This window comes from Hemitrygon akajei, chromosome 16, assembly GCF_048418815.1.
Source record: "Hemitrygon akajei chromosome 16, sHemAka1.3, whole genome shotgun sequence".
In the NCBI taxonomy this organism is placed as follows: domain Eukaryota; kingdom Metazoa; phylum Chordata; class Chondrichthyes; order Myliobatiformes; family Dasyatidae; genus Hemitrygon; species Hemitrygon akajei.
Window position 1 is genome coordinate 70,552,820 of NC_133139.1, and position 19,334 is coordinate 70,572,153.

Below are 19,334 nucleotides of genomic sequence, written 5' to 3' on the forward strand. Positions count from 1 at the left end.
CAATTCCTTGTCCCCCATTACTACCTCTACAGCATCATTTTCCAGTGGTCTGATATCTGCTTGCCTCTCCCTTTATGTACCTGAAGAACCTTTGGTATCCTCTTGGCAATTTTACCTTTGTATTCCACCTTTTCCTTCTTTATGACATTTTTAGTTGTCTCTGTTCATTTCTAATAGCTTCCTAATCCTTTAACTTCCCACTGATTTTTGCTCTATTATATGCCTTCCCTTTGGCTTTTAAGATGGCTTTGACTTCTCTTAGCAGTGACAGCGGTGACATCCTGCACTTAGAATACTTAAGCCTTCCCCAATGGATTCAGATGTTACCCATCCCTTTTGTACAGGTCGTACTTTCCCTAGAGGACATCCCAATGACCCATAAATACGAACCTGTGACCCATGCACCATTTCCTCAGCCATGTATCATCTGCTAAATCATCCCATTCTTACCCTCACTGGCACATGGCCCAGGCAGCAATCCAGAGACTACTATGCTGGAGGTCCTGCTTTTCAACTTCCTTCCTAGCTCTCTAAAATTTCTCTTCAGGACCTCTTCATCTTTCCTACCTACGTCATTGGTGCCAATATGTACCAAGACTTCTGGCTGCTCATCCCCTCCCCCCCCCCCCCTTTGGAATGCCATAGACTCAATCCAAGACATCCCTGACCCTGGTACCTGGGAGGTCACATACCATCTGTGTCTCTCTATCATGTCCACAGAATCTCATCTCTATTCATCTGACTATGGAATCGCCTATCACTACTGCAGTCCTCTTGACCTCTCTTTTTACTGAGCCACAGCACCAAACTCAGAGCCAGAGGCCCAGTTGCTGTAGCTCCCCCTCAACCACATCCAAAGTGGTATACTCATAGATAGATAGATAGATACTTTATTCATCCCCATGGGGAAATTCAACTTTTTTCCAATGTCCCATACACTTGTTGTAGCAAAACTAATTACATACAATACTTAACTCAGTAAAAAAAATGTGATATGCATCTAAATCACCATCTCAAAAAGCATTAATAATAGCTTTAAAAAGTTCTTAAGTCCTGGTGGTAGAATTGTAAAGCCTAATGGCATTGGGGAGTATTGACCTCTTCATCCTGTCTGAGGAGCATTGCATCGATAGTAACCTGTCGCTTAAACTGCTTCTCTGTCTCTGGATGGTGCTATGTAGAGGATGTTCAGAGTTATCCATAATTGACCGTAGCATACTCAGCGCCCTTCGCTCAGCTACCGATGTTAAACTCTCCAGTACTTTGCCCACGACAGAGCCCGCCTTCCTTACCAGCTTATTAAGACGTGAGGCGTCCCTCTTCTTAATGCTTCATTATTGAGAGGATTGGTCACGGATGTACTTTGCACCAGCTGCCCATTTCCCTGCCTTCTCCTGACAGTCACCTGCCTCCTGTGACTCAGGGCTGACTACTTCCCTGTTGCTCCTATCTATCACTTCCTCAGTATGAGATCAAGCCAATTGAGCTGCAACTCCAATTCCTCAACATATTCCCTGAGGAGCTGTAGCTCAACTGGCACCTGACACAGATGTGGTTATCTGGGAGGCTGGAGGTCTCCCAGAATTCCCACGTCTCACACACAGAATAAAACACAACTCCTGAAGCCTGCCTTGTTGCACTAAATGTGTCCTAACAAACAAGGAATGAAGAATAATGAAGAAGAAACTTACCAGATATTTACCTCGCCTAAGCCTGATGAGCCAAAGCCACTACAATACTGGCACACTCATACAATGGCCGTGTCATTTTCATTTGCCCTTTCTAATGAATTCTGTTCACTGATTCAGTATTGTATTACTCTGAAAACTGCCGTGAAGTGCTGCCGTTTTTAATCGTCAACCACAGACCGAAGTGAAATCACTGCTTCTTCTCATGCTCCCATTCACTGACTGGGTGCAATCCAACCCCACTGAGATTCATTTTCTTGTGGGCATTCACTGTAGAGAAAAATAAACACATTAGAATCAATAAAAAACTACCACTAAGACAGACCAATGTTCCTGTTAGAGTCACATTATATACAGATGTTCCTGCACCTACCATCGGTTTATGTAGATACAATGTCTAAGTCTATAAGCTGATGTTTTGTATATACAGTCACACTTAAACAGTTACATTTTATAGGATTGCTTTTATATTTAAATTTATTTTTCTATTGTTTTTCTCAGGGGCATATCTACGGAAAATTGCGCCTATGGCAAGTACTGAAATTGCACCCCTGTCCAAACATCTGACACCCATCTTTTAAATAACTTTGCCATAATATCAGCTCAAAAATACAAATCATGCTCGTTAATCTTTTAATTAACTAATTATGGCACTACATGAAAATTGTAACTGCACCTTCCTTGATTTCACTGATGCAAATTGGTCTATGATGTGATCAAAGTCAGTTCTTTCAGTTTCTTCTCTTTCTACGTTCAGCAGAGCAAGATCACAGAGTCGGCCTTGACCCATGGAGGCTCTCAAATACAAAAGTATTAGTTTTAACTCGCTGAATGGTTTCTCACAGCTGGTGATGGAAACTATGATGGTTAGCATTATCTGAATAGCAATGCGAAGATTGGGGAAGACACTCTCATCTCCATACTGAACAATAAATTCAAGAAGCTCTTCAGGTCTTGATATTTTCATGTTGACCTGCCTTGATAGCGACATTCTGCAATCCAATATTTCTCCATATAGCTGCTGTCCATCAACATCAGAGCTGTACAATTCACCCAAATTTTCACACTCCTTCTTTAGGTCGTTACTGTCAGCACTGTAACACAGTCCCTCGACATTGAGAAGAAACCCAAATGGCGTCAGTGTCATGCAAATGAGTGAACCTTTTGTCCATTTCTCTGTGAAGACAGTCGAGTGTTCCCTTCATGACTCTTTCCATTTCCTCCTTAGCTGTTAACCCAGCATCTCTTGAGATCTCATCAGCCATTTGTTTCTCCCATCTCTGACGCCTTTCAACTTCAATATTCCATTCCTGACAGAGACAGACTCCTTCTTCAAGTGACTCTCTGACCAACACTTCTCTTTCATCTTAAAAATGATCTCGGAGGGTTTTCAAATCCAGGGCAGCATCGTGGAAGTTCATGCTAGGATCCTGCAGCCTCTTTTGAATACGGTCAATGCGAATGAGTACTTTGTTCCAAAATCCTAGCAAAATCAGAAAATCGTAACTCAAAATGCAGTTGTACAGCTGCTTTGCATCACTTCTTGTTTCACTGGTCTCATTTTCATTGTCTATCATGTCTTGCAGAACTTGAAGTATCTCCTCAAGGTACTTGTTGATGGGTTTCACTGCTTCTGTCCTTGCACTCCACCTAGTTTTGGACTCTGACTTAACAACCACAGGCATGGCGTTTTTGAGTTTTTCCCAGCGCTGTGTTGAGCGAGAGAAAAACCACGTAGAGAGCTTTGATGGTTCCAAGTTGAGTGAGTGATTGTCGCAATTCACAAACACTGCCAGGTTGTTTTTATCACTTATTCTTTGATGAACGCCACTTCTGTGTCCAGCCATCACAGCAGCATTGTCATAGCTTTGTGACCGACAATCCTGTAGCTCCATTTCTCTAGCTGTTTCAAGGTGTCTTCAACCAAGCTCTCAGCATCCCTCTGGCTTATCTGGATAAAACCAAGGAAGGACTCTCTAACATGAACTGTTTTCCTCTCAAAATCAACTTCCACATACCTCACTGCTTCTGACATCTGCTCACGGTGTGCCTGATCAGGAGTTGAGTCAAACATGAGACCATAGTACTTGGCTTTATGAATGCTTCTTAACAGATTCGAGCAAACAGTGTATACCATCATGTGGATGAATTTGTTCTGGACACCTGGTGAAAGATGAGATGTGGATCCAGGAATACTTTCCAAATGAGTGAGGTGTTTTTTTATGACAGGGTCAAAGTTGGCCAGTAGCTTCAGTAAGCAAAGGAAAGTTCCCACATTGGAGTCATTGTCTAGCTGAAGTGACTCCCTGTGTCCCCGCAAAGCCGGGTTCCGAGTAACAAGGAATTTTATGCGGTGAAGGATTCTCGTCAAGATAACACACCACTTCTGCTTTTCCTTCTCAATCTGTGACTGAAATACCATGTCAATAACTCCTCTGTTTCCAGCTAAATTTCTTTCAATTTCTTTCCACTGTGCAAAGCATTCCCAATGATTCTTGGCATTTTCATGAACACTAATCCTTTCAGGTGCTTTCTACTGGTTGAATCCACTTTCCTGCTCCAATGAGGTTTAGGAATATGACCAGGAATAGAGAAGACAACAGATACAAATGTAGACTTTTTAGAAGGGGAATAGACCAGCCATGAGCGAGTCACTTCCTCACCATGACCATTTCCCAATTTCCATTTGAATCAAGTTTTGTTCATTCTGCAGTTATTTGTTGGTAGGAAAGGCCCTTCACTGTTTTGGAAATACTTCAAACCCAGCATGATTATTTCTGTTCTGAACGAGTCAGGCAGAATTGCTTTTCTAGTATCCTTGTCGAACTTCAGAAGTCCGATGTCATGTTGTTCAATCACTTCTGGTATGACAGTTTGAGGCTCTTTGACACCACCCAGTTCACTAGGTTCAGTGGTGTCAGGTTCAATTTCATCTGGTAAAATCTCGTCAATAAACTCAACATCACCACCACCACCCTCGTCTCCCCCTCCTGTCATGTCCACGTTTTCTGTGGCAGCCTCACTCTTAATCTCATTGTACTCGGATTTATCTGACTTGACTTCCTCCTCGGCTTGTGAGGCATTTGTACTTGATCCACCCTGGGATTCTAACAGACTTGTAGCAGGTGCAGGCGACTCCATGGAACGTGTCGAACTACTTGTTCCAGGCCTTTCAGAGAAGGGCGTGAAGAACTTGCTCGACTTCTTGGCTTCCTCCGCCTCCAACTTCTGTCTCTTCCGTCCTTCAGCTCCGCTTTCCTTCTTCTTCATGAAGAAACATTTCATGGTCTACTTACACAATGCTGTGAATTAAGTGCTTCTCGCCCATGATAATCAAAGACAGATCATACATCTGAAGAAAATTCTTTTTTCACTATCCACCCGAGAATGGCTTGTCTGACTTTAATAGAAACTGCTCAGTGGCGCCCCCTTCAAGTGGCGCCCAGGGCACCTGCCATACTTTAGATACGCCACTGGTTTTAATTAATGCTGCATTAGATCCAGAGTAACAGAATACTCTGCTCACTCCCTCTCTTTCACACTATCTATCTATCTGCCAACACAAAGTACACTGCAGATGCTGTGGTCAAATCAAGACGTACAAAGAAGCTGGATGAACTCAGCAGGTCGGGCAGCATCGGTTGAAAGAAGCAGTCAACGTTTCGGGTCGAGCCCCTTCATATCTATCTGCCACTTTTCTCTCTCTCTCTCTCTGGTTAACCTGCTCAACCTCATTCCCTCATTCCATTCTTGGCTCTCCTCCCTGGAAGTTGTCAGTTTAGGATGAGGGATGAAACTCCAAAGTCATGCTGACAACTGCTCTCTGCCTGTCTCTTTAAGAGCGGGAGCTTGTTTTTCTGCTGAGTCATTCTGGAGCCAGTCGCTGCGGGCGTCTCACTCTCGCGATCTTTGGACTCACTATAAGTAGGAGGAGGAGGGTGAGTTAGCGGGATATTGGCTACTGGAGTATCGCGGAGCTCGGTTTGTACGGTCCCATAATCAGGTCTGCAATGCAGTTGTATCTCTTTATTTTTCTGCACCGTTATTTATTTTTCACATTTGCGTTTTTTTTTATAAAGCTGCCTGTGTTGACTTGCAATTGTCGTTTATTTTTGCTAAGTTTCATTTATTGGTTTTATTGTCCTTGAATGTGCTGCCGAGGGAATTGTGGTGAATGGTATTTCCGTTCAAATGGAGCTGTAACAAAGAGCCCCCACGTGTGACGCAAATCGCCTCCTAAAAGCTTATTTTAAAAGCTATGTTGGTTAACTTGTATTTCTGACACAAGTAATGGGACTGGGCCTTAATCTTTGCAATCTGAATTAATGTCCTTAGCGAGTTCGTTCCCTGCGGTTTTTGCAACATTTTTAATCCATTCTAAGAAACGTATCCATCGTATCTTTAAGTGTATCTTCGGTTTGAAGTTCCTATTTGCTACTCTGTTTAACTTGCTACACTGTATCGAATCGAGTACGTCCGACATCAAAGTGAAAGCAGTTTAGGCTTCAAATCCAGCCATTACTTGGGATGTTTCGGAGCACAATTTAATGAGCCGAAATTTAAACCTTGTATTAGGTTAAATTTCATTTTATGGAGGATCGAAGACTTGCTGTTCAATTTCTGTACTGTCGTCAGCATGATAGACTTTAGCAGGGTTGCGTAGAAATTAAGCACATCTCTTATCTCTGGATTTATGATGCCCGTCAAATTCTGGCACTTTTTAAAAGCTGGTTCATATGCCTGGGTGGAGGGTGGAAGTTTAACAATTTACATTTTCCCACTTTTAGTTATGTTCTAGTATTAGTGCTACTTAACTGAATTAGTATTATGTTGCATTTAGGTTCGATCTACCTTGTGGGAAAATTTGCATAGAAGTTGATTAACTTGCCCATATTTTTTGGCTTAACCACAAGGAAATAGTACTTTCTGTATCTCTTCATTCTTAACTAAGATTGCTGCTGCACCTTATTTCGTGGAATTGATTGTTGACTGGTGTACCAACAATTGTTCTGGACTTTATAGTGACTGCAGTTTCCCCTGCAGAATATTTTAAACAGTTCTTTAAAGCTCTTGATTATATTTACCTTAATCCAAAGAATCCCTCATAAACGTAGTAAATTCCACACTTGATAATTGGAGACTGTTTTGACAAAACCTAGTACCTGACTGCAAATTTTCAATCTCCATGCCAAGTTTGGCAATGTCGATGAGTCTATAAGTAATGCAAGTTGATTAAAAAAACACAATCATATCCAAATAATCAACTGTTTTTTCATAACTTTTAAATTAACTAGATCACCTTTCAATATTTATATTACACAGCTTCTCTGGTATATTTGCAGACTCAATATGCTGCACATGTTGACTTGGTTGTAATCAGTGTAACCAAAGCTGGGAATTAACACTGGTAATATTTCTCCATTTCCCATAGTGAAAAAGTGTATGTTCAGCTTGTGTCATGACTCAGATAAATACTGTGAAATTGTTGGATGGTATTGACTCTGGTTGGGTTTCTGGAATGTTCCTTTCAGTTATAATACAATCTATTTCAAGTGTACTAGGAGTAGCTTAAACAGCCCATCGTGCAGTTCAAACGTTAGCTTTAGTTTGCATTAATACTGGGCCTCTTCTTGTGCAGCAACTGTTCAAGATGGCAGCTGGAAATGCTAAAATTGGTCACCCTGCCCCTGATTTCACAGCCAAGGCTGTGATGCCCGGTGGAGAATTCAAGGATTTGACTCTGTCCAGTTACAAAGGTAAGGTGGTTTAAGTTTCCTTCCACAGCCTTAAATGTTCACTGTCCAGTTTCAAAATATCTGTTTTGCCTTGTCTATACTTTGCAATGATCAGACTTGTCTAAGCATAGTTTGAATCCAGTTGTAGCTATTGACTATTATTAGTTCAATTGACTTTCTGAACAGTGTATTCTGAAGTATGAGCAGTGAGGCAAAGTTCTTAAAACTATTCATCATCTAGGATAGCACAAAGTCTTGTTTCAATGCACTTCCCACACTTTCATCAATTGAAAACCAATTAATCCATAATTTATCAGATGTATTTTGGGATGGTGGGTTGCAGATGCCTCTACCATAGGTGCTCCTTCCTTTCGCCAGCCTGTATGCAGGGCATCCTTGGGCAAAGTGTTGACCCGTCAGGGTCACTTGAAGACATGGGAGCTGGTGGTGCATATCACAGTTCCTGGTTATGTGACCACTGATGCCAGGCAGACAATTTGAAGAGAATTGATGGTGGCTGGGGACACCTGTCCTGTAAAGACACTACCCAGAAGGCAATGGTAAGCCAGTCCCATTTGTATAAAAATGCCAAGGACAATCATTCATGGAAAGACGTGTTTAACTACCCGCTTTGCTATTGAGGCTACAGTTGTCATTTCCCATGTTCATCAATGAAATCTTGGGCTATGATCTCTGATGTAGTATAGATCCTGAAGTATATACTTCTGATTTAGTATAGATCCTGTCCATGAGATGTGACTATCGGGATATGCTGGCTTAAAAAAAACCCATTTGGGCTGGATCAGGTTGGCTAATTGTAGGTTTTTATTGTGGTGGCATGTATCCTTACCAGTAGGGCACTTTATGAATTGTAATCGATAAAAATATTAGATTGACGAGCAGTCTAGAATTGGACTGGTGGCTAAAGGGAAGAGGACTAAGGGTGGGGCTTCCAGAAAAATTGCTAGCAGCAAAGCCTTCAAGGTTGCCAAATCAGTAGTTCCCTTGGCTGAAGCAAGTCATCCCTGGTGGCGAAAATCCACTTTTTCTAGCATGTAGTGCTTTGTCATTGTTGTACAGCACAAAGGATTCTTTGGCCCAAGTCAATCAACCTGAGCTAGTCCCCTTTGCCTACATATCCCTAAACATTTCCTATCCATGTCCTACGCAGTCTTTTAAATGTTGTAATCCTCTAGCAGATTATCTTCTGGAGAGAACTTGCCTGTTGGGTTGCCTTTAAATTCCCTTGCTTAAAACTATACTCTTCAGCTATAGGCTTTCATACTGGTGGTTTGGGGGGGGGGGGTAGGGGGCAAGAAGAAATTAACAATTGTTTATGCACAGATTTTCCAGAGCATCCTCTCAACCTCCTTGCTCTGAGGAAATTTTGTCCAGTCTCTCAAACTCGAGCACACTGGTTCCAGCAGCAACCTTGCGAATCGTTTCAGTGTCCTCCAGCTTGATCACATCCTTTTTCTAGTAAGGCAGTGGAACTGTACACGATATGGATGTCTTGTACAGCTGTAACAATGTGCCAGCCCTTGTTCTTAACTTGTCCTTTGAAGGCAGACATTAAGTGGTCACTTGACTAGGTACCCTCTTTACCAAATAGCAGCCACTGAGTATGTTCATTGTTTTCTGCTGCTCCTCTGTGCACCACATGTGGTTATTTCCAATACTATTGCATTTGTCAGCTTGAACCAGCCAGGAGAATGACAGACCTCTCATTAACAAGGTGTTTGTTGCTGCTGACTGGATTTTTTTTGCACTGCTCTGTAAATGCTAGTCCATGAAAATCCCAGAAATCAGCTTCTAAGATGCCCAAATCACCCTGTCTGGCACCAACAATTATTCCAGTCAGTCACATGGATCACATTTTATCCTCATCCCAATTTGATCTGAACAGCTGAACCTCTTGAGCATGTCTACGTGCTTTTGTGCATTGAGATGCTGCTATATGATTGGTATTTGCATCAACAAGCCAGTGTACCTAATAGTGCCCACTTGAGTGTATATGCCTCCATCTTGTCTACCTGTATTGCCACTTGTGGGGGAATTGCACTTGTACCCTTGGATCTGTTCTACAACTCCTCGGGGCACTGTTATTTTACTGTCCTATCCTGATTTAATCTCTCAAAACACATAATCATCAGCATTAAATTCCATCTACTGTTCTTTGGTCCACTTTCCCAGATTCAGATCTTGCTGCAACCTTGGATTATTGTTTAGTTCCTGCCACTCCATTATAGAAAGCGTTTAGAAGATGCGGAGAATATTTACTAGGATGCTGTCTGGGTTAGAAAGTGCTTTGACGAAAAGTTGAGTGAGCAAGGCTTCTCTCGTTGGAGTGAAGGTCTGAGAGGTGACTTGATAGATGTGTACAAGAGGCAGAGAATGGCCATCCAAAGTGGTTTCCCAGAGTGGAAGAGGCTATAGTGAGGACATGATAAGCTGATTGGAGAAAAATAGAAGGGATGTTGGGTGTTGGGGAACACTGCCAAGGTAGAGATAGATACATTTGGGCATTTGAGAGCCTGAGATGCATAGACAAATGGAGAGTTATGTGGGAGGGAAGGTTTAGATTGGTCTTGAAGGCCAAAGGTCAGGATAACATCATGGACTGCAGGGCCTGTTCTGTTCACGATTGTCGTCCACACCACCAGTTATGGTGTATCTGCACATTTTCTCATGCCACCTACATGATCGTAAACCTTGAATGTGATATAGTCCCACTGTCATAGGCCTCAAGTCTGGGTTGGGATCTCTGCTACAACCCTCTGACTTCTGCACCAGTTTGGCATGCAGTTGAACCTTGCTCAATCTGTATGTGAGATTTAACCTTTTTGAGGAGCTGTTCAGGAGGTTTGACAACAGGGTGATAATCACGGACTTGAGCATTGTAAACTAGCCTAGATCTCATGGGATCCAGAGTAAGCTAGCAATGGATACAAAATTTACTTGGGAGAAAGGGCTGTGATAGTTGCTTTAAATCATGCAATTAACCATGTGCAGAACCATGCTAACCATTCTAAAACAACTTACTGGCTGAATAAACAATGAGCATAGTAATGCTCTTCCAGGTGGAGTATCAACCCAAAGCAATGTTCTGTTCATTTCCATTCACAGATCCTGCCTGACTTGCTGTGTTATTCACACATCTTATCTTTCGCTCCAGATTCTGCCACCTGGAGTCTTGTCTCAATGGTTGACATTTTCAACTACCGTAGTTTCATTTCTCTCGCAAGCAGGAAATTGCATCATTGAGTGAAGAAACCGATACAGTTTGAAGCTGGCTGCTGGCCCATCAAGTCTATGCTAATCAAGCACCCATTTAATCATTCTCTCCACAGTCCTATATCTTTGACAGTTTCTACCATTTGCATAAATTCTGGATGTAGCTAGGCTACGATCTCGATATCTAGGATCTGGGAGGCAAGCGGAGCAGCTGAGGAAACTGTTGATATCAATGACCAGTGCAGAGAATGACATCAATGTAGGTAGACTGCTTTGTCTGAAGGTTGCCAACTATGGCTATGAAGCTACTTGAGTAAAGACTGGTAGTTTGGGAAAACTTCTGCGTGGGTGCTCATGTTGGACGAGTGTTTAATTTGGAGGCAGGTAGCTGTAGCAACAGTATAGATACTTACAGTGCAGCAGAAAAAATAACATTGGCAAGTAATGGTGATGACTAATTTTTCTTTAGATCTGTGGTATGGCAAAGGAAACTATTGCTGTGAGTTGAGAAGAAAATAGTTTCTCAGTAGAAGTATTTGTATAGAATCCGGTTTATTACCCAGACATTAAGTTTTTATGGTAGCAGTAAATGCAAAGACATTGCCAACTAAATTGCACTGGGGAAAACATCCATATCTTTTAACAAACAGTTGGCCTTGATTCCCAAAGCTATCTCACTTATGACAAAGTATTTGGCTCTTCCATAATCCAGTGCAAAATTCTCCAATCTGTCCTTTCTGCCAGCTAGTAAATGTATTTAAAATTTGTAGTAGTGTAGTGGTTGGCATAACGCCTTACAGCTGCAGTGACCCAGGTTCAATTTCTGCCGCTGAGGTTCTCCACATAACCACATAGGTTTCCTCCAGGTGCAGAGGTTTCCCTCCCACATTCCAAAGACTACAGGCTATTAGATAAATTGGTCCTCTGCATGTAATTGTGTGGCATAGACTTGCAGCAGAAGGGTTTGTTGCCATCCTGTATCTCGGGGAAAACTTGGTCAACATCTTTTCATCAGAAGTACTTGGTTGGGCAGCATCCCCAGGAAAAATTATTTGTCTGTGACTTTGGAAGATGTCTGCATTTAGTTACTGGTTCCATGTAACTGTTCAGTCAAAAACATAAAAATAGCCTGTGGTCCACATCTGTACCAGTCCATATCAATTCTATCTTCCATCTGGCAGCCTTCAATGACAGTGATTTGAGTGCCCACTCTTTGAATGACAATAGAATGAATCGTGCTAAATTTCTCTTGCTCCTGCACACTTGGTACAGTCACATTGTTTGTGACCAACGCAGTTCATCTAATGCACGTGATTCTTGTATACACATGGTGAACTGTTCTTGAATGGGATTTTTTTTAAGCTCAAACTTGCACTTTTTTTTTCTGGACACCTGCCTTTTCATCAGTGATCCAAGCAGGTTAGAAAGATTGTGTAATGCTGATCACCTTTTCACCCCAGGAAAGTATGTTGTCGTGTTCTTCTATCCACTGGACTTCACCTTTGTCTGCCCTACTGAGATCATTGCATTCAGCGACAGAGCGGATGAATTTCGCAAGATAAACTGTGAAGTTATTGGTGCCTCCACAGATTCCCACTTCAGTCACTTAGCCTGGTAAGGCTTTTTAAATTTTGTTAGGGTTTTTGTGTGCAGTCGGGAACTTGGGGTTATCTTTGACATTGTTTAAAAACTGGGGAATGGCTTCTATGAAATGTTAAAACGTAATTGTAATTCCACTTCCTGCCCCAGGCCTGCCAATTTTTGTGGCTAAAGATGTTTCTGGCACTTAAATTGAACTTTAGTACCACTTCCTAAAAACACGCCTGCCATAAGTTTGTGGCTATCTTTCTAGGTCAGTGAACCCCGCCCAATGTGACTGTTTTACTGGATAGTGCAGCCTCCATCAGCTCCACAGCCCAAAGTTAATCCTGACCTGTTTGCACATGCTTTGTGACAGTGGGCTTCCCCATGTCTCATTTGCCCCAACTGGTCCAAGGATGTGTGTGCAGGTTGGTAAGCTAATTGATCCATTTTGTTAGCTGTGTCCAGGAAGCATTCCTGGTGATAGGTGGTGAGGCCATACTCGATCTGGTACAAGGCAATGGACTCAATCATGTGACTGATTTCTTGGGGAGGGGTGAGCATTCTAGAGACAGATGACAACAATTCCCTGTCCTTGCACAAGATCGTGGCTGATCTGGCTGTGTACTCATCTCCGCCTACCTGCCTTTTTCCATAACCCTTAATTCCTCTACTATGCAACCTTGTCTTGCATATAATTCACTGAGGTAGTCTCCACTGCTTCATTGGGCAGAGAATTCCAGATTTGTCACTCTTGGAAAGCAGTTCCTCTTCATCTCCATCCTAAATCTCCTCCCCTGAATCATGATGCTATTACCATAGCCTTGGATAGAGATAGGAACAGAAGGTTTAGAAAGTAATGGGGGGGGGGGTAAATTATGCTTTTGGCAGGAATTTGGGAACAAATGTATTGGGGGGGAGAAATGCACATTTCAGCATATTAATCTGTTCTGCATGTCAATGGGCAAGTGTCTGGGGATAGAGAAGGTACCCCAGGTTACTATAGGAATGGAGGGAAGAGATTGTTATCTTTGGCTTTTGACCTTGCTGACCACCAGAAGATTGGAGAGTGACGAATATTTATTGAAGAAAGGCAATGTGTATAATCCTGAATTGTAGATCTAAGTTTTCAGTGGTGGGCAAACTATTGGACAGGATGCTTGGAGATGGGACTTGAGGTTTTGGAGAAGCATATCCCGATTAGGGTCAGTTAGGAGCAGATTGTGCTCATGAGCCTGGCTGAAGCTTTCAAGAAAGTGACAAAAATTGAAGGTAGTGGTGTATGTGGATTTTAGTAAGGTGTTTCTCTATTGTGGGTGCATTCAGAGTGTCGGGAAACATGGGATCCAGAGAAGCTTGGCTGCATAGATTCAAAGTGGGCTTGCCCACAGAAGGTGGAGTAATAGAACATTTTACCTGGAGTTTGGCATTCTGCAGAGATCTCTTGTGAGACCCCTGCTCTTTGTTTCATTGCAAACTTCCACTTCCTCAATCCACTTACTTAAAAAAAAATAATTAAAAAAAAAAAAATCAGTGGTTGCTGGTGTTGTATAGTGTAGAAGGTTGTCATAGATTACAATGGGATATTGAGGTTGCTGGGCTAAGGCAATTTACCAGAATGCTGATTAGAGCATTCCTTGGACTAATGGGTAGAGGAAACTGAGGCTTTTCCTTTTGAGTAAAGGAGCTTGAGGTGTACAAGTTAAGATAATGGATAGCCAATGACTTTTTCTGAAAATGGTTAATACAAGGGGACACTGTAAGGTGATCAATGTTAGATTTTATGGTGGGTGCCTGGAATGCACTGCTGGGGGTTGTAGTAAAGACATTTAAGAGATTCTTAGACACATGGATGAAAGAAAATGGAGGATACGTGGGAGGGAGTGTTTTGGGATGTTGATACCTCCACCAAAGGAGGTGTAAGGTACTCCTCTCTGCTAGCCTGTGGGTCACCCTTGGGCAAGGTGCAGCACCTGCTTAGCCAGTGTTCAAGATGTATGAAGGAATGGGAGCCAGTGGTGTCTGGTCACATGAGCAGCTGGTGCATATCATGTCCTAGTTAGGTAACCACTGATGCAGGGTAGGTGATCTCTGATGAGTATTGATGGTGGGGTCACCTGTCTTGTAAAGACACTGCCTAGAAGAAGGCATTGGCAAACAATTTCTGCCAAAATTTGCCAAGAACAATCATGGTCATGGAAAAACCATGATTGCCCATGTCATTAAAATGCAGCACATAACGAATGAACAATATAGTAGGGAAGGGTTAGATTGATTTTTAGAGTGGGTTAAAAGGTTGAGGCAATATCATTAGTGCAAAAATGCTTGAAGTTTAGCATTGCCTCTGAGCTGAAGAACCAGTTTTTTTGCAAATGACTAGTTAAGTTGTCATTGACCTGGGTTGTTTACACAAACTCTGCAGGTTTAACTTGTTTCATCAGACAATTTTACCTATAATTTACAAAAAATAGATCTACATGGACAATGGCATTCATTCCACGAAACCTGCTGGGGGGAAATGGTGTATTTCTAACCTGGATATTCAAGTTTCCTAGCCAGCACACTTTCAAAGCTATTTTGGATACATTTTTTAGGATCAACACACCTCGTAAACAAGGTGGTCTCGGCCACATGAATGTTCCACTGGTTGCTGACTTGACACATTCCATCTCCAAAGACTACGGTGTCCTAAAGGAAGATGAAGGCATTTCTTACAGGTCAGTGAATAATTCTTGAGTAGAATTCAAGGTCTTGACTTTTGCTTTATGGGTTGAATGTACAATACAAGGATTTCTAATATTGGGCCACTTCCGGCAGTTGTTTGTAAACTATGTCGAATGCTTGAAATGACTTGCATACTTAGGTACAGAAATTATTTTACCTGCCATTAATTCCTCATCAGTGCATGGAGGTAGAAAGGAACCAATAACAATACAGAAAGTGTTAGTTGAAATGCAGTGCAGGCAAACAATAAGATGCAAGGCCATTATGGGGATATTGAAATTCAGTCCAGCCGATTGTACCCAGGAACCATTCAGTGGTCTTAGCAGGACTTGTAAATGTTTCCATATAAGACAATGGGCATTTGCCCCATTGAGTTTGTCATAGCAAACAAAGATGAGAGTTGATGTTTGAAATAATTTATTTTTTTAAAAAAGCTAGTGTACTAAGAGGCCAGTCAAAAATGAATTTGGTACAGCTTTTGTCTTTAATATTACCGGCATGCAAGTGTCACCATGCTTCTGACATCAATGCCTACGATTTATTATCTTATTATTACTTGTATATTGATAAGAGGTTATTACAGAAAGACTTATTACAGATTCTGTCCTTATTACAGAATAAAATGATTGAGATCTAACAGCAAATCCAATATTCTGTTACAGCAGTGCATACAATAACAATGAAGTTCCTGAAACATGGACATTTTCACTGCTGTATTCCATGTCTGTACTTGTAGGCATTGTCTGCAGTTCCTTTTTCGCACACTAGCACAATCTTCATTCCTGTTTACTAGTCAGTAGCCCTCCATTTTTCTTCCCCTGCGAGATGTCAGCCAGTAATTCCATTTTCAGTAACCCTGTCATAAAGTCCCCTTAGATTCTACTACCTCTGCAATCTACAAGACATGCTGTTTAGTAGGTTAACTGACCTACAGTGACCAGTTAGCCTGCTGACCAGCATGTCTTTCATGTGGGAGGGAAGTCTGTACAAATCAAGCATCCATTGCATTCTGTTTCCTCTCCATGTTCCTTTAAGTTGACCCTGATTCTACCACTTGTCCATGCTAGGGGCAATTTAGTGGCCAATGAACTTCCCAGCCTAATGCCTTTCCCATGAGGAAAGGGATCATTTGGAAGCTATTGGTCATGGAGAACATGAAAATGCATATGACCTTATCTTCCATCCAGTAAAACCAGTATCCAGACAGTAGCTGTTTCACTGGTGTACATAAGCAACTACTGGTTTCAACTTGCTGCTCAACTTGAGCTTCCTCCCACTTACCCCTCCCTGTCTCTCCTGCGTTTTAATGTGTGATTCTTTTTTTTTGTATTCAAGAGGACTCTTCATTATTGATGAGAAAGGAATCTTGCGGCAGATCACAATCAACGACCTTCCAGTTGGTCGGTCTGTGGATGAGACGCTGAGGCTGGTGCAAGCTTTCCAGTTCACCGACAAACATGGAGAAGGTAATGCGATGCTGCTGGGCAAGTGACCTCAGTCCTGGGAATTTCCCAGGTTATGAATCTGATGTGCAGAAGTCTCAGTTTAAGCATTCCCCCCCCCCCCCCCAGAACTGTTCAGTCAATGACTGTGTTCAGTATGGATTACTTGTGAATAGATATGAAGATCGACTTCATTTGTCAGGTGTAAATATATCTTCTGCATCAATGACCAACACTCTGAGGATGTGCTGGGGGCAGCATGCAAGTGTCACCATGCTTCTGACACCGATGCCTACGATTTATTATCTTACTCAGTCTTTGGAATGTGAGAGGAATCTAGAGAAACCCTTGTGGTTACAGGGACAATTTAGTCAGTGGTGGGCATTAAATTCTAATAGCTGGCACTAATCATTATGCCACCATGCTGCCCTTGTTTCTGATCTTGCAGAAACAACTCCTTGAGATGGTCCAAAATTTTGCCTTGTTGACTTGTAGCATTGTGATGCATGTCCTTGGATACTAATGCCCACCAGGAGTTCCTAGAAATACAGATATTAACTCGAGTCTGTTATTCCAGCCTTTATTCAGAATAAATGTACAATTTTTTTAAAAATCCTTGCTAAATCTTATCATCTTTTTTCCCCCCAGTTTGCCCTGCAGGATGGAAGCCCGGCAGTGACACCATCAAGCCTGATGTGCAGAGCAGCAAAAAGTACTTTGAAAAACAGGCCTAGGCTCCTGCATTTCGGACCAGATCCAAGCACTGAATGTTGTATTTTTGTTAATGTAAAGATTTTCTCACAGGATCAGTTTGGTATTTGTCCACATCTGTGCTGCAAGTAGCAAGGTCCAAACAAACTCCTGTAAATGTGTGTTTTTTTTACTGTGTCAGAATAAAACAAGATTGAAAGCTGATTGGTTTCTATATTCTTTAAAGACAAATGTGCTGGTATGAACTGGAATTTACTGCCCAAAAGGGTGAAAGGAAATTTTGCCTCACTGTAAGCTTGTATTCAAGTGACCTTCTATTGGTAGTTATTTTCATTAATGGCTACTGGATTGTGAAATGGTGATCAAAATGAAACTGTTATGTGGACCCTGTCATATTTTAATTTGTCTCTGGACTTGACTTTCAGAACTCTGCAAAGAAACTGAACTGACTTCAACCCTGAAGGGTAGAGTTATCAATGAATAATGTTCAGAATGCAGTGTTTTGTATGTACTCCTTCCTGAAACATCAGGTTTGACAGACAAATGAACATTTCCTTCTGCTGACTAGTGTATGTGACATGAGAAACACTGCTCCAAGCATTTGTCTGGCCTTATTGGTAACAAGGCATACCCACAACTCATTAACCCTAGTAATCTTTGGAATATGATGAAGCCAGAACACCCAAAGGAAACAGTCATGGGTGAATGTACAAACTCTTCAGACAGCAGCAGAAATTGAGCCCAGATCTTACAACTGGCACTGTAATGTCTTGCTGTCTGATATACTACCAGCAGTTTCATGATTACCCATTTCATTAGTCACCTGAACTTGGATTTCCTACTTGTTCACCTAATTATGTTCATGATCATTAATGGTTACCTCCATGAATGGGTGAGTCTGCTTTACAATTAAGTCCTATTTGTCTGAGGTATCAACTAAAGTAAATCTGGCTTGGAAATGTTACTGGTCTGTCTCAATCTGGAACTCCCTATTCTCTAGCAAGAGAGGGGCTTGACAATGGTTCAAAGTGATAGATCACCATAGCCCCTAAGGAAATTAGGAATAAGATGCAAATACTGGCCAGGTCCCAAAAGTGTTCTGATTAGCTTTTTTTTTCCATGTTCCTCCCCAAAGCTTGAGTGATTTTTAATAGCTACTTACAGTGATCTGATTTTTTTTAGGGAGCTAATTGATGCACCTGAAACACTTGTAGTAACTAGTGTAGAGTCTCAGGCTTTAAAAAGAAAATCACCTGCCAAACTACAAGTTGACAAAAACACATCAAGTGAAAACAATTTCCAGGATTGCTGCAATGTTTTTTTTGCTGCTCAATGTAAACTTGTGCAACATCTTGTCATAGTTATGATTGTTGCACAATTTTCCCAAGCTTCTGATTTTTTTTTTGGCTTAAGTTAATTCAACTCTTCAAGTGCCAGTGTCAAGGACTCTGCAGGGTCAAAACATCAGTGGATGCCTTCCTGCTTAACCTGCCTTGTGCATATCAAAAAAGCTTACATTTCTGGTAAAGATATCAAATTGATTTTGTGGCCTTTGCATCCTGTTGTCTATTTTGGTGACTAGCTCTTCTGATGCTTTCCCTCTGGTTTGTGATCCACCCATTCAGTGTAATAAATAGGTCCTTTTCAGACTGGAGGGATGTTGAGTCGCCCACAGACTGATATATGACAGCCACTTCAATTTGCGCTAATGCACTTCAAAACATGGGCTTACAATTTGGGCATCGGCTTCACGCACAGCGCCTTGTCAGATGCCTTTTGGATATCTAAATACACCACATTGACAGGTTCCTCTCAAACAGTATCAACAGCTTTGAGCAAATTTTAGAGATGAGTTACTTTCATAGCTAGGTTTGAATGCATTCTGATTTCAGTGTTAATTCCTGACTCCAGTATTTCAAACAAGATTTTAAGCTGGCCTATAGTTCTTCAACTTCTGTTTTCCTCTGAACAAGGGAGTCACAATGGCCATTTCCCATAAACTGCTAGAATTTAGCAAGCTCTGGAAAAATTTTAACCAAAGGGTCAAATATTTCTGACACTGCTTCCTTTTAAAACTCTTGGACGTGCGCCCTTCTGACCCAGTGATCACTCTGCCTTTAGTGAGTCTCTCTCTTCCCTTGTGACTGGAGCCTCTATAAATTGCTCTGTTACACGGAATCAACTCATCTGTTTGCGGAGTCCTCCGTGGTAAAGTCTGA

General features: G+C 41.8%; 1 protein-coding gene across 1 annotated transcript; it reads left to right on the top strand.

Moving 5' to 3' along the window:
* Positions 1-5,573: 5,573 nt before the first annotated feature.
* On the top strand, positions 5,574-17,319 carry LOC140740166 (peroxiredoxin-1). Its single transcript, XM_073069139.1, has 6 exons — positions 5,574-5,691; positions 7,327-7,444; positions 12,118-12,271; positions 14,833-14,955; positions 16,298-16,428; positions 17,053-17,319. The coding sequence occupies exons 2-6, from the start codon at positions 7,339-7,341 to the stop codon at positions 17,136-17,138; spliced, it is 600 nt and encodes a 199-aa protein (XP_072925240.1). The 5' UTR covers positions 5,574-5,691; positions 7,327-7,338; the 3' UTR covers positions 17,139-17,319.
* The last annotated feature ends 2,015 nt before the right edge of the window (positions 17,320-19,334 follow it).

Excerpts from the sequence above, each read along its gene's own strand:
- LOC140740166 (XM_073069139.1), top strand. The coding sequence starts at position 7,339 with ATGGCAGCTGGAAATGCTAAAATTGGTCACCCTGCCCCTGATTTCACA. Across the intron at positions 7,445-12,117 it reads GACTCTGTCCAGTTACAAAG|GAAAGTATGTTGTCGTGTTC; the intron begins GTAAGGTGGTTT and ends TTTTCACCCCAG. Across the intron at positions 16,429-17,052 it reads CACCGACAAACATGGAGAAG|TTTGCCCTGCAGGATGGAAG; the intron begins GTAATGCGATGC and ends TTTTCCCCCCAG.